Source organism: Lontra canadensis, unplaced genomic scaffold (genome assembly GCF_010015895.1).
Source record: "Lontra canadensis isolate GAN:19392208 unplaced genomic scaffold, GSC_riverotter_1.0 scaffold2, whole genome shotgun sequence".
Taxonomy (NCBI): Eukaryota; Metazoa; Chordata; class Mammalia; order Carnivora; family Mustelidae; genus Lontra; species Lontra canadensis.
In genome coordinates this window covers 15,112,374-15,127,409 of record NW_022630996.1, presented here as the reverse complement: position 1 = coordinate 15,127,409, position 15,036 = coordinate 15,112,374, and the positions used below count along the sequence as shown (strand labels likewise).

General features: G+C 37.5%; 1 protein-coding gene across 3 annotated transcripts in view; it reads left to right on the top strand.

Moving 5' to 3' along the window:
* KLHDC10 (kelch domain containing 10) overlaps positions 1-15,036 on the top strand; it is a 58,678-nt gene that overhangs the window by 33,121 nt on the left and 10,521 nt on the right. For all 3 annotated transcript variants that reach the window (XM_032869253.1, XM_032869256.1, XM_032869257.1), the window contains one exon: positions 14,603-14,824. In XM_032869253.1, the coding sequence (XP_032725144.1) occupies positions 14,603-14,824 (222 nt within the window). The remainder of the gene's footprint in view (positions 1-14,602; positions 14,825-15,036) is intronic.

Below are 15,036 nucleotides of genomic sequence, written 5' to 3'. Positions count from 1 at the left end.
TGGCATGACCCATTGTGCATACATGGCCAAGTAGGCACATCAAATTCTATAACTTTTTTTTCCATTTATGAACTAGAATGCTAATTTATTGTTTTACAATGAGAAAGCTAACTCAGGCTGACTAAATTTAAGTACAATTAAGAAATTGCTTAATTAGGATGTAGAATTTAATGTAGTACCAATTTTGTACAACTATAAATGTAAAAAAACAAAGAAAGCAGTGAAATAGCATCATTATCTGGATGTGAGATTTTATTTTCTTTTGAATATTCTATTTATCAATTTTTTAATAATGGAAAAAAGAGATTAGCACAGGTAAGTTGCACACCTTTGATTATTTTGTTAGCCCTAACTTGCCTCCAACAATGGCTGAGGAAGATGTCTCTGCCAGTGCTGAGGGAGGCGGGGGTAAACCCAGCATCACCATCATCAGTCACCAGTGACTGCCTCTAAGTCAGTGGTCTTGTCTTAGTTCTCGCCTTCTTTGACCTGTTTGTAGTGTTTGCTGCTGTTGACCACCTGCACCTCTTAAATTTCCTTCTTCTTTTGGGTTACTTTACTGTACAATCCTAGATGTTTTCTTCTTCACTTTGATTGTTCATTCTGTTTCCCTCACTAGCTTCTTACTTCCTACCCACTAGAGGTGGGTATTACTCTAACGTTCTGTCCTTCTCTCCATTATCTCCTTTGGTTCTCTCATCAGCTTTCACAGACTTAATTCTCTTCGTTCGTTCGTTCATTCTTTCATTCTTTTAGTATTTCTTGATTGCTTCCTGTGCAACAGGCAGTATACTGGCTCAATATCTAGATAATATAGAATCAGATAAAGGAGCAATTACAGAAAATAATTTGAGTGTAATTCTTTGTGATAAGTGTCCTGATGAGGTAGTATGGTATGGGATTACACAAAATAGGTACCTGACTCAACTTGTGGGGAGCAAGGAGAGGAGTGGCCAGCCGGATGACTTCAGAGGAGATGTACTTAAAGGCTGAGTAGGTGTTAATGAGCAAGGGAGGGTTAGAACATCTCAATCATGGGGACCACATAGCTTAAGTAAAGGAAGTTAGGCAAAATGGAGCACAGACTCTCAGAGAACTGTAGGGAGTTCAACATAGTGGGAAAGAGTATGGAGAGAAGAAGCTGGAGAAGGCCCAGATCAAGTGGTGGGGGTACCACCCAAGGGGAGTTTTCAGAATCATTTTGTTTTTTTAACCAGTGAAGAGATTTAATGGAAAGACCAGCTATGAGGTTATTTTAGTTATCGAGGTGAGCAGTGATAGAGGCTGCAGTGAAGGCAGAGGGTAGGGAGTTGATTTTAAATATAAGAGAGAAGAATTTGATGAGACTTGATTGATTTGGCTAATATTGAAGAGGAGGAGCGTTCTGTGTGGACTGTTGTGCTCTTTAAATGTGTTATATAGGTGGATAGTGGGGCAGATTTGAGAGAAAACATGATACATTCAGTTTACAATCTCCTCAAACCAATAATAATGTATCCTTGAACCCTCAGTGTAAGAGTTATTTCCAGGGAAATCACCTTGGAAGGCCTATCTCTGTTCTGATCCCACCCTTGGTGTACCTGCCTATATCATAGCACTTATCACACTGAATTATAGTTGTTGGTTTCCTTGTCTATGCCTGCCATTAGACTGTAAGCTCTGTAAGGGCAGGGGTAGTGGGACAGTGCCTTTCATTTCTTTATCTCCAGTCTGTAGCACAGTACCTGTGGTAGGTATATCATGTCTATTTCAGTCCAGCTGAATTATTTTTTTTTAAAGATTTATTTATTTATTTGAGAGAGAGAGATTGAGAGAGAGAGAGCACATGAGAAGGGAGAGGTCAAAAAAAAAAAAAAAAGAGAGACCAGGGAGAGGTCAGAGTGAGAAGCAGACGGGAAGCCTGATGTGGGACTCCATCCTGGGACTCCAGGATCATGACCTGAGCTGAAGGCAGTTGCTTAACCTACTGAGCCACCCAGGCATCCCCCAACTCAATTATTTAAAAGGCCACTGTCAGGGAATAGGATGGGACTAAAATTTTCATATGCTCTCAACTTCTCTCTGGTGGTGTGACAGTAAGCTAATGAGTTGTTGAGAACACAAAAATGCTGGTGTTTATTGTTTTCTTAGATTAAAAAGAATCTATGCTTTTGAAATTGCCACTTTTAAGACTCTCATTTTGGGAATCCAGTACATTACCTCTGTTGATTCTGATTTAAATAGTTTCAAAGGGCTCATTTTCTGTCACTGGATTCCTTCACTAGATCCTGCATTTTCTCTTAAAGCTATTTCTCATTTCTCATAAAGCAATTAAAAATGTGGTGTGAAACAATACTGGTATAATAAAAACAGTGGGTTTCCATTACAAAATGATGGCCTAAATGTACCCATTTATGTTTCCCTGCTTCTTAATATCATTGCAAAAGACAAAGTAAACATAAGAAAAATAACAAATCATAATTGTAGAAAAGGAAAGCTTTGAAGCCAGATTATCTATGTCTGAATCCAGGCTCTACTGTTTACCAACTGTGTGACTTTGGGCAAGTTCCTTACTCTTTTTTTTTTTTTTCCTTCAATTTCCTCATCTGTAAAATAAGGATGATGATGGTAGTACCTGCCTCCTAGGGTTACTGTGAGATCAAGAGAGATATTATGTGCAAAGCACTTTTTTTTACATTTAGCCAATGTTGAATTAATCTTAGCTGCTTTCATTATTATTTTATAATGCCAGAAAGTCTAAGGAATTTCAGGGCAATAGAAAGCAGTTGGAATTATACTGATTGAGAAACCAGAACAGAGCAAAATGGAACCCAAAGTAGGTGTTCCTTCTGCACGCTGCAAGTCAGAGAATTCTTAGTAGGGCCTCCTTCCTGAAACTCCAGGCCCAGTGTCAGCAAGTATGGGAATAGGGAGCAGGTATAGGAAGAGTGGAACATCAAGGCAAATAATTAAGGGTCTTCCTCCAAAACAGTTATTTCCCTTACTTCTCTCTCTTCACACAAAGAGCTTTGGCAAGAGCATTAGTTCCTAGGATAAAGCTATGAGGACAGCTGCTCAGTCAGAGTTAGGGGATTTGCTCTGGGGAAGGCTGAGCAGGCTACGTTCACATGGACTGGGATTGGAGAGAGAGTGGGGGCACAAAGCAGAACTTTGGATGAGGGAGGTGTAACAAGGACAGGAAAAGAAAGGGAGCTCCATCAAGGTGTGGTGTACATTAAAGGACCATACCATCAAAACACAGCCTTTCTCATTTGGGCAATACCAAGGCAAAGCTACTCACCTTTTCTCTCCTTCTAAAGGGCAACCTGTCTGTCAGTCTACCACCTACCTGCAGAGGCCCACCATGAGAGGGACCTCCCATTTGGAGGTTTGGAGACAAAGTACTACAACTGTTGAGGAAATCCTTGTCTCTCACAATTACCAACCAATGTAGTCCTTCATTTATTAATAAAAATAGGTGGTCAAGGCCCATCAGACATCTGAGGGAGATTAGATGTGAAAAAGGGATGACTAAGATGAACAAATGAAATACCTGACCATGGGGGAAACAGAACAGGAGGAAGCAGGATGGAACTTTGAGAAGATCTGATCATAGGAGATTTCCTCAGAATCAAGAGTGAATTGGATCCATAAATAAAAAACCAACTGCCATGGAGAAAAGTGAATGATTAAAGAATTATTTCTGGGGGCGCCTGGGTGGTTCAGTGGGTTAAGCCTCCGCCTTCAGCTCAGATAATGATCTCAGGGTCCTGGGATCGAGCCCCGCATCCGGGCTCTCTGCTCAGCAGGGAGCCTGCTTCCCCTTCTCTCTCTGCCTGCCTCTCTGCCTGCTTGTGACCTCTCTGTCAAATAAATAAATAAAATCTTAAAAAAAAAAGAATTATTTCTGTGTTGAAGTCTTGATTGCTGACATAAAAATGTAGTTTGAGTATTAAAAGACAAGCTTAAGACCAATTCTAAGGAAAATAAGAAAGAGGCAATATAGAGACCATAAAGCAAGAAGACCAAAAGAGAAAATACATGAGAGAAATTCATACTTTGAGGATAAATCTCAGTGTTCCACTCTCCATATCATGGGATTACAGAAGGAAATATCAGATAGTGGAAAGGAGAAAATAAGGAAACACAGAATATTTCCCTATACTGAACAAAGACTAACTTTTCAAGTATAAAGGGCCCACCAAGGAACAGGCAGGAAGAACACAAAAACAAAAGCATCTGTCTATACATTGGTGAACTCCTATGATTCCAGGGACAGAAAATTGTTTACATTTTCTTAGTCTTAGACCAAGACTAAGAATCAGACTGGTGTTGGATTTCTCACCTGCAACATGATTTGCTAGAAGATAAGTACCTTCGGTATTCTGAGAGAAAATTACTATTTTTTAAAGATTTTATTTGTTTATTTGACAGAGGGAGACACAGCGAGAGAGGGAACACAAGCAGGGGGAGTGGGAAAGGGAGAAGCAGGCTTCCCTCCGAGCAGGGAGCCTGATGCAGGGCTCAATCCCAGGACCCCGGGATTGTGACCTGAGCTGAAGGCAGACGCTTAATGACTGAACCACCCAGGCACCCCCTGAGAGAAAATTATTTTGAACAGAACTCTGTACCCACCCTCACTAGTGTTTAAGTGGGGGTAAAAATAAATGAGAAGTCCGAAAGTTTACAACACATATCCTTTTTGAGAAAATTACTTTGAAGAGATACTCCCAGTAAAATGAAAACAAGTCCAAGAAAGAGGAAGATTGGGATATAGGAAGCTATGGTGTGGAAAGAAACCAGTGAAACTTTAAGAGTTGCATCCAAATAGAGGGACTGGGAAGCCCAAGTTTAATTGTTAAGAAAAGATTTATAAAAATACAGAAATAAATGTGTGTATATGTATATTTTATATATATAGCATTCTGTAACTAAAAATACAGAATAATATAAATACATATGTGTGTGTGTATTTATATGTGTGTATATATAGATATAAGTAACATTGTGCAGCATTTCAGATGATTTAAACAAATTGGGGGTAGGGAGAAAGTAAAACTGCTTAAGATCATCTTATTTTTTGTTTCAGAATTTACAGGTGTAATACGGGTTTATTTAAATTCAAATAATATGGAAATACATAGAGTGAAAAATGAATGTCCTTATCTGTATATAACAAATTTGAACAGATTAGTAAGAAAAAGACATCTCAATAGAAGAATGTATTAAAGGCTTGAGCAGATATTTCTCAAAAGAAAAAAATCTAGTTGACCAGTCTCAGTAATGAGACAAATGCCTATTAAAACCACAATGAAACAGGTATACAAATGGGTAGGAATTGCTTAATTAAAAAGATTGACAATACCAATAATAAGTATTTTGTAAACAGTTTGAACTTTTCTAGCAAAGGTAAAGATTTCCATATATTGTGACTCACAAATTACCTTTCTGGATTTTATAGCCAACAAATGTGGGTCCCTGTGCACCTGAAAACATGTACAAAAATATTTATAGCAGCATTAAGAGTCACTAATTTGAAACAGCCCAAAATGTCTATTCATGCAACGTAGAATAGATAAATCGTGGTATATATTCATACAAAGAAATACTATTTGACAATGGAAATGAACAGGCCACTTCATTCCCAACAACGTGAATGAATCTCACAAACATAATTATGAATGAAAGAGCCCAGAAAGAATATATACTCTATCATTCTACTAAAATACACTTCAAAACTAGGCCAAAATAAACAATATTGTTTAGGGACACAAACTTAGGTATGATAAAGCTATTAAAAGAAAGCAAGTTTTATGATTGCTATAAAAATAGGGAATGTGTTCTTCCTCTAGAAGTGAAAGAGGTGGGTTGCAGGGAGTTGTGGCCAAAAGGAGCAGGTAAGGGGGCATCTGGGTGCTGGCAGTATTCAGTATTTTGACCTGAGTGATGATTGCCTTTTTTGTAATTTGTTCAGCTATACATTTATAGTTATAGGTGTTCCTGTACATGTGTTATATTTCACAACAATGTTAAATTAAAAAAGCAAAGGTCCCCCTTCACATCTTTACTCTTCACTTTATTCCCCTCTCCAGAAGTAATCACTGTTAATAGCCAAGTTTCTTTCTGTATGTAGTTGGTTTGTTGGTTGACTTGTTTATTTGTTTATTTTTTGAGGGAGAGAGGATGTGAGTTCGGGAGCCTGGGGGGAAGGTTGAGAGGGGTAGAGGGAGAGAGAGAATCTTAAGCAGTCTCCACAGCCTAGCATGGAGCCCCAGGAGCCGCATGAGGGGATTGATTTCAACACCACGAGATCATGACCTGAGCAGAAGTCACAAGTCAGTCGCTTAACCGACTGACCCACCCAGTTGCGCCTATATGTGGTTTATTCTTAATATTGTTGGGAAAACAAAAGCTTATGGTTTTTAAAAAGATTTATTAAAGAGAAAGAGAGGGAAGTCACAGGTGCTTGGGAGTGGCAGAGGAGCAGAGGGAGAGAGAGAATCCTCAGGTGGACTCCCTGCTGACTGAGGAGCTGGGAAGCCAAGGCTTGATCCCCGGGCCCTGAGATCATAACCTGAGCCAAAATGAGGAGTCGGCTGTTTAACTGACTGAGCCACTCAGGTGCCACAAGTTTGTTGGTTTTAAAAAAATATTAGAGGTAATGGGATGTAGATCTTCCTAGGAGAAAAGGAAAGAAAAATAAGAAAGCTTAATTATTTCAGCAAAATCAGAGAAGTCGAAAACCAACAAGATTTTCTTGATATCAAAAAAGTTTAATAAAATTTGATTCTCAGTGTGTTCATTTTGTTAAAATGCACCAAGCTATACTCCTATATGAAGTTTTCTGTATTTTCCATTTCAATAAAAATTTAATTTTTAAAAAACCATACCCAGTCCTGGTAAGGAAAAAATTGGCAGGCAGCCAAGAATAAAGGAAAATTTATTGTATAGGCTATGTATAAGAAACCAATTGCAAATATTTTACATTATGGTAAAACATTACCAATTTAAAATGAAAATAAGACAAAATGCCCACTGCCTGGGTGGCTCAGTGGGTGAAAGCCTCTGCCTTCGGCTCAGGTCATGATCTCAAGGTCCTGGGATCGAGCCCCACATCAGGCTCTCTGCTTAGCAAGGAGCCTGCTTCCCCTTCTCTCTCTCTCTCTCTGCCTGCCTCTCTGCCTACTTGTGATCTCTGTATGTCAAATAAATAAATAAAATCTTTTTAAAAAAAAAAAGACAAAATGCCCACTATCATCTCCACTCTTCAACCTTGTTCTAGAGGTTTCAACCAATACCATAGAAGACAAGGAAAAACATAAAAGTACATGTATTGGAAAGAAAGAGCTGAAAGTTGTCATTAATAACACGTACATGATTGTCTACTGTAAAATCTGAGATAATTAATGATAACTAATACCGGAATTCAGACAGTTGACCAGATAAAATTTGAACTTGCAAAGATAAATTACTTCTGTCTATATTAACAACAACCAATTAAAAAATAGAACAAAAAAGATACCCATTCACCATTGTATGGAAAATTATAAAGTACTTAGAAATAAAAAACAAGAAAACAATGAATCTGTACTGATGGTTATCAAAAAAGATGAGGATAAATGGCTAGAGACTATGTTCCTTCATGACATAATTTCAGACTCAACAGAGAAGCAACAAGAATGATAAAAAATTCTATACCATTTGCCCAGATTCTCCAAATGTTAACATTTGATCACATTTGCTTGATCCTGGTCCCTCTCTTCTCTTCCCTCTCCTCTCCTCTCCCCTTTTACCCCCTCTTTCTATGCATATATGACACATGTATATGTATACACATGTATATTGTTTTTGTTTGAGCCATTTGAGGGTAAGCTATAGACATGATGCCCTGTTACCCCTAAATACTTTAGTGTCCCTGGAAAACAAATATTCTCTTTGACTGCAGAACAAGTATCCAAAATAGGAAATTACTACTATTAACACTATAAGGAATGGATAAAATTAACACCAGTATCTGATTTACAGACATTACCTTTAGAGTTTGCCAGTTATTCCAATGATGTCCTTTGTAGTAAAAGAAAATGCTAAATCATGTGTTGCATTCAGTTTTCATATATCTTTAGCTTTGACATTGATATTTTTCAACATTATAGACTAGTTATATTGTGGCATATCACTTAGTTTGTGTTTGTCTCATATTTTTTTCATGATTACATTCAGCTTATGTATTTTTGGTAGGAATGCTGAAGTCTTTTTTTTTTTTTTTTTAAAGAGAAAGTTCAAACAAGGAGGGGCAGAGAGAGAAGGAGAGCGGGAATCTTAAGCAGGCTCCACGGCCAGCGTGCATCCCCACCCAGGGCTCGATCTCACAACCCTGAGATCATGACCTGAGCCAAAAATCAAAGAGTCGGATGCTTAGCTGACTGAGCCACCCCACAGCCCCCACCCTGAAGTAATGTTGTGTTCATGTCCCTTGCAGATGGTGTTGATTTTTCCTGTTATGATGACATTAATTTTGATCACCTGGATAAGATGATGTCTTATATCAAGGGACTTTTTTTTTTTTTAAGATTTCATTTATTTATTTGTCAGCAAGTGAGCAAGTGAGCACAAGCAAGGGGAGTGGCAGGCAGAGGGAGAAGCAGACTCCCTGCTGAGCAGGGAGCCCCATGTGGGACTCGATCCCAGGATCCTGGGATCATGACCTGAGCCAAAGGCAGACACTTAAAAAACTGAGCCACCTCGGTATCCCTCAAGGGACTTCTTAGATTTGTGGGGTGTTTTGTTTTGTTTTGTTTTTAACAAACTTGACTCCAAAATTGATTGCAAGCGTAGATGGAGAAAAACAGCCCAGAAGTTCTTTGAAAAAGTAACAGAAAGAGGAATTTGTTCTACTGGATATTGAGAAGATACTTCAAAGCTATCATAATTAAAACAGTGTGATAATGGTATAGGAGTTGATAAATAGCAGAGTTGGTGGAACTGAATGGAGCCCAGAAGCCAATGATGATATATAACTAGGTACAGTGTAACAACTACCTCAAGTATGCTGTGCTCAGTACTTGAAATGAACTCATCATAACACCAGAGTCTGTCAAAGCAGATTTGTTTTATTGCTGCTATCTTCTACACTAACATTATCTGCCCTGAGAAGCCAGATCTTTACATAAGCATCTCATACAGGGTACGGAGTTCCTCTGGTAGAAAATGCATATATAACTATGTAATGATGCTTGCTGGTATGAATAGATTGCTTTTGCCTGAACAGCTTGGACTCTGGGAGTAGTAAAAAGGTCTCCTTGCTGGTCAGGGGCAGGAGCCAGCTGGCTCAGTCCTCCTTGGCTTTCCAGTCCAGTTTTCCAGATATAAAATAGAAGACCTGTCTTCTCTGGTAGAGGTAATGGAAAGTGTCATATTTGGAAAAAAGTGACCAGTTAAATGAAACGAAATCTATCCTTAGGCTATTTGATATTTATAACTAGCTAATACTTTCAGCAGTAAAGGTTTTTTTTTTTTTTAATGGCCTCCCCACAAATTAATATAATATTTAGAGGTGGCTACATCTTGTAAGTAATAAATTTACTAAGCAATAAATGTTATATGCTATTTTACTTGCAAGCTTTTGCATTTAAGATTCTGTGATTTTGCTTTATATTGATTGTGTGCACTCTTTTTTTTTTTTTTTTAAAGATTTATTTATTTATTTGAGAGAGGAAGCGAGAGGGAGATTCCCAAGCAGGTTCTGTGCTGAACGTGGAGCCGGTCATGGGGCTCTATCTCACAACCCTAAGATCAGGACCTGAGCCAAAATCAAGGGTTGGATGCTTAACCAACTATGCCACCCAGGTGCCCCAGTTGTGTGCATTCTTAAAAAGTAATAGATTTTGTGTCCAAGTTTGTGATTAGACCTGGATATTTGGATTTTCCTAATTCTACTCTAGAACATGTCAATTTAGTGTGTGATAAAGTTGGCATTTCAATTCAGTATAGAAGAGATGGCTTTCCAAAAGTGGTTTGATGGCAAAAGCCTATCCATTTTGGGAGGAAAATTAGAGCCCTACCTCATATAGTACACAAAAATAAAGTTCTGGATGTATTCAGTTTCTGAGTATTAAAAAAAAATCTGTAAAATTACTAGAACTAAATGAAAATATTTTTATAATTTTATGATTCAGAGATAAATGAGATATAAAGCAGTCTTTTTTCTTTTCTTTTCTTTTCTTTTTTTTTTTTTTTTGCAAAGGAACCTTTATTAAAAGATTGAGAGATTCAGTAACACAAAAACTTCCATACATTAAAAGATAAAATTAAGACAAGTAGCAGGTTGGATTAAAGAAATATTATAAATAAATAATTTCTACAAATCTGTAACATAACAACTAGGTAGATAGAAAAGTTGGCAAGGGGTATGATTAGGCAGCTCCCCACAGAAGAAATATAAATGGGCCGGTTAACATGTGCACTAGTAAAAAATCAGGGAAATACAGATACCTGACCCTAATTTGTACCCTTCCGATGGGCACACAGGAGAGAGGTTAAAGAGACTGTGAAGAAATAAGCACTTCCAGAAATCATTTGGGATTATAATTGTTCCAGTCTCTTTGGAGAGCAATATGGCTCTGTCACATTGCATCTGTAACACTTTAAAGCATATATTCCTTTGACGCAGAAGTACTCAGACATTTGCATGTGAACATATGTAAAGGAAGCTTTGTTAAAATACTGTAATGGTGAAAACATTGACTAATCTGGCTAATCATCTGTCACCTTAATGTTGGGCAGCTAGCTTCTCTCTTCCTTTGGGCTGGAGTAGAAACTAAAGCCCATTTCCCTGGTTACCACGAGCTCTTGCTTCTGCCCTGGGTTAAAGAGCAAGTGTTTGTGACGAGGTGAGCCCACAGAAGAGAAGATGGTTCAGACATCATAGGTACACGCTGCCTTAGCTGGATGTTGCCTTGTGGATATTGGGAGTCACCTCTGCATACTAGTTCAGTTTTAATTTTTGACTTTTTTACGCTTGAGTTTTTTACATTTTCTAGTGGAAGTTTCTGAATTAGGTAACCTAATTCAAAGGGTAATTTTATTAGTAGCAAGTCATTTTTAGGAAAGTGGGATTTGCACGTGGAGAGTTTGGGGGAGGATTCAGAGAACTATTTAACAATCTAAAACCCAATTTTATTTTGGTCAAGGCTGATGAACCTGTGCTGTATCCCACATGGTGAAAATAAGTGCTTAGTCTCCATGGCATTAGCCCTGACAAATTCCCATGATTTATTCAAAGTAAAATTTGACTTTCTGATATGTTAGTCACTCTTGGGCTATAAATATGTACAAAGAAATCTCTAGTTACTGACCCAAGAGAAAGAAGAGTTACCTTTTACTCCCAGCTATCAGACTTCTTGACAGCATGTTTAATATTTATCAAACAATGATCAGGTTCTCTTTACCCAGCAGTTTAATTTGCATAGATAATGGGATTACAAAAGCCAGCAACTGAGTCAGACCAGCCCTGTTCAATAGAAATGTTTCCTGAGCCACAAATTGAAAAATTTCCAGTAGTCACATTAAAAAAGTAAAAGGTGGCATTAATTTTAATACTTCTATTTAACTCAGGTCATCAAAAATACATTTCAACATACATTCAATACAAAAATTAGTAATTCTGTATTCATTTTTGGATACTAAGTCTTTGAAATCCAGTGGGTATTTTACATTGAAATCCTATCTCATTCTGGACCATCCTCACTTCAAATGCTCAGCATTAATACATGGTTAGTGGCTACTGCATTGAAAGTGCAGGACTAGACTTTAAGCTCTAGAGGACTGAAATGATAGTGGTCCTATCACTGTATCCCCAGCACCTTAGGCAGTACCTGGTACATAGCAAGTATCCAGTAATATTTTTGGCTTAATGAATGAGTGAATGAGTGAATAAATATGAGACCATCTTTTCACTAACTCCTCAACCTTTAATCCATTTGAGTTATATTTGTCACAAAAATAGTTGTCAAGTAACTCATAGTGGAAAATTATAGAGAGAAAATCCTAGAATATAGTGTATGTCTTTTCAAATATTTGTCCAAAAGCAGTTTTAGAAAAGTATCTGTTGACGTCAGGGAGTAAAGCATATGACGTTATAAAGATTCTCAAACTTCCCATCTATTGACCACAACAACTCTGTTTTGTTTTTTCTTTATATTTGTCTCACTAATTTTTAGAAGCATTTCTGTTTTGAGAAGACCATTGCATAATCCAACCCCTGCCCCTGAAATCGTGTGTGATTTCAGGTGATCATGATGATATCAAAGTCCATTGGGAGCTATACACTATTTTGATCATCCCTGTCACTGTTTACTTTAACCTGAAACTAGAATCATGAAACTCCTAGTGTCTTTTTTCTTTTTTTAAGATTTTATTTTTATTGAGAGAGGGAGTGAGAGAGAGCACGAGAGGGGAGAAGATCAGAGGGAGAAGCAAACTCCCCTTGGAGCTAGGAGCCTGATGTGGGACTCAATCCTGGGACTCCGGGATCATGACCTGAGCCGAAGGCTGTCACTTAACCAACTGAGCCACCCAGGTGCCCTGTCTCCTAGTGTCTTTTATATCACTCCACTGGTTTCAGGTGTTACGGGTAATACAGGACAATTGTTATACATGATCTTTGCCTTTGAGGAGGTTCTAACCTATTTGGAGAAGAAAAACAAATGTTAACAAAATGAGTAGAGAAAAATTTGTAAATTTTTGTTTAGTATTTTTTGTGTGTCTTGGGCTTGGTACTAGAAAGGTGAATGCAAGTACATTCTTCTTTCTTCAAATAGTTCACACACTTGGAACGATTAATATATAAGCCAATAAGCATTTTAATAGAAGTCTGAAAAATCTGTGAGGTACAGGCATAATATCCCCTTATACAGATGAGGAAGCTGAGATACAGTGAGGGTCAGTGACTTGCTCAAGGTAGCAGTTAGAAACCTGGATTCAAATCTAGACATCTGTAGGAGCTTTTGCTTTTTCTTCCCACACCACACTTTCTATGTTTCGAGATTCCTAGAAAAGGAAATTTAGTTCTTCAGTTGAGGTAAATCACAGCTTATGAGTAAATTTTCTAACTGATTATAGTTTGCCTAATATTATATTCATGTATTTACATAGATATGGTATAATAATCTTGCTGTGAGTGTATATCCTCTTATTTGAATCTCAGGGTATTGAACTTTAAGGGCCCTAGGGTTAAACGATGAGAAAGCTGTAAGGACTGGATTTGGAGGCATTTCCACAAGTAGGCATTGAAGGGTAGGGTAGGAGACCAGGCCAAGGGCTAAGGGAAGGACTTGCCTTTATAAGCAGAGAGACAAACTTAGGCAGAAGTGTGAGCTATCAGGCCAAAGTTATGTTGTGAAAGGCTCTAAATTGTGAGTTGAAAACTGTACTTGAGCAGGAAGGAGTCCTCAAAGATTCTCAGACAGGACTGACAGGTCAGAGTTGAGGGATTCAGTGATTGATTCGTGGTTTATTTGTTTTTTAGTTTCTCTAGATAGCTGCAACTTCTTTTCTGTTCTTATTTGAATTTATACCCCAGGAAGTGAGATTTTGATTAACAAAATACATAAGGCCTATGTTAGGTTGGTAATAAGTGTTTTTTTTTAATATAATATGTTTGTTAGGTGTCCAGCATCATCCTAAATATTAATTAACATTATACTAGTATCTATTCCTAGTATAGGAAAGTAGGTAAGTCTTTAGGGTGACCGACAACTGTTGTGGCTTTTTATTCCATTCAGTATGGATTTAAGCATCTTTGGTTCTGTAGCTATGTAAGGGTTTGTGTAGACTGGTATAAAAAATTGTAAGGATAATAGAAATAATCTAAAAATTTAGGGTTTTTTACTCTAATCTTAAAGTAGTTTTTAGTGAACTAGTTGATGCAATTTAAACTTCAGTTAGCTTTCAAATATAAACTGTAGAAATAGCTTTTCTTAGTAAAGCTCTCAGTAGGATGAAAGATGCTCTTTGAGATAACTATAAGGATATTTTTTGTTAACTGCCATACTGTCTGGAGTGGTATTTAATTCTAAATCTTTCTATAACTCTTTGAAAGCCAGATTTCTTTTTAAGTGTATAATTATATAGTGTGGACAAATCATAGGTTTTATGTGTGTGTATTTTTATTTATACATGACTCATTCACATTTGTGATTATATTTACGTAGTTCTCTAATATTTTCAGTTTAATTTAGTTGGCCTGTGTTTTTGTTCTCCTCTAAGGAAATAAGAAAATTTGTCCTGTTAGCTTTTTGCTTATTAAACCCCTCCTCCTTCTTGAAAATTTCAAGTTGTCAATCATTTTTTTGAGTTTATAATGCTATTTTACCTCCCTTGGAAAAAAACTTTTCACAGTGACCAAAATCTGAAAGTTAGTTGTATGAAATAGAAATGGAGACTAGCTCCTTAAAAACTTAAGTAGCCGTGTGTGAATGTAAAAAATAACCTAAGCAAATAAAAAGTAAATCAATTTTATAAATTTTCCCTGATTCCCTCTTAAAGCTAAAATGATTGTGACCAAATTTGTTTGTGCTTTTAATCTGCTTGGCCATCTGTGGAAAACCGTCTTCTTCTCTCCTAGGCCACAGACCTCCACCAGCACGAAGTGGACATCGTTGTGTGGCAGATAATACCAACCTCTATGTGTTTGGAGGTTATAACCCAGATTATGATGAATCTGGAGGGCCAGATAATGAAGACTATCCTCTCTTCAGGGAGCTTTGGAGGTATCATTTTGCTACAGGAGTATGGCACCAGATGGGCACAGATGGCTACATGCCCCGGGAATTGGCATCTATGTCACGTGAGTGCAAGTAGTTCTGAACTTTTGACTTTATGAAATGTCTGTGAGGACAGGTCAGTGTCACATGGTTCTTGTTAATAATTTGTAATAATACTGTCATACGATTAAACCCTGTTAAGGGATAGACTTGCTACTGTGGTAATAATGCAGCATGGTGATTCAGAATCACTTGGGAGACTAGTCCTGAGTTTGAATCTAGCTGTATACCGTTT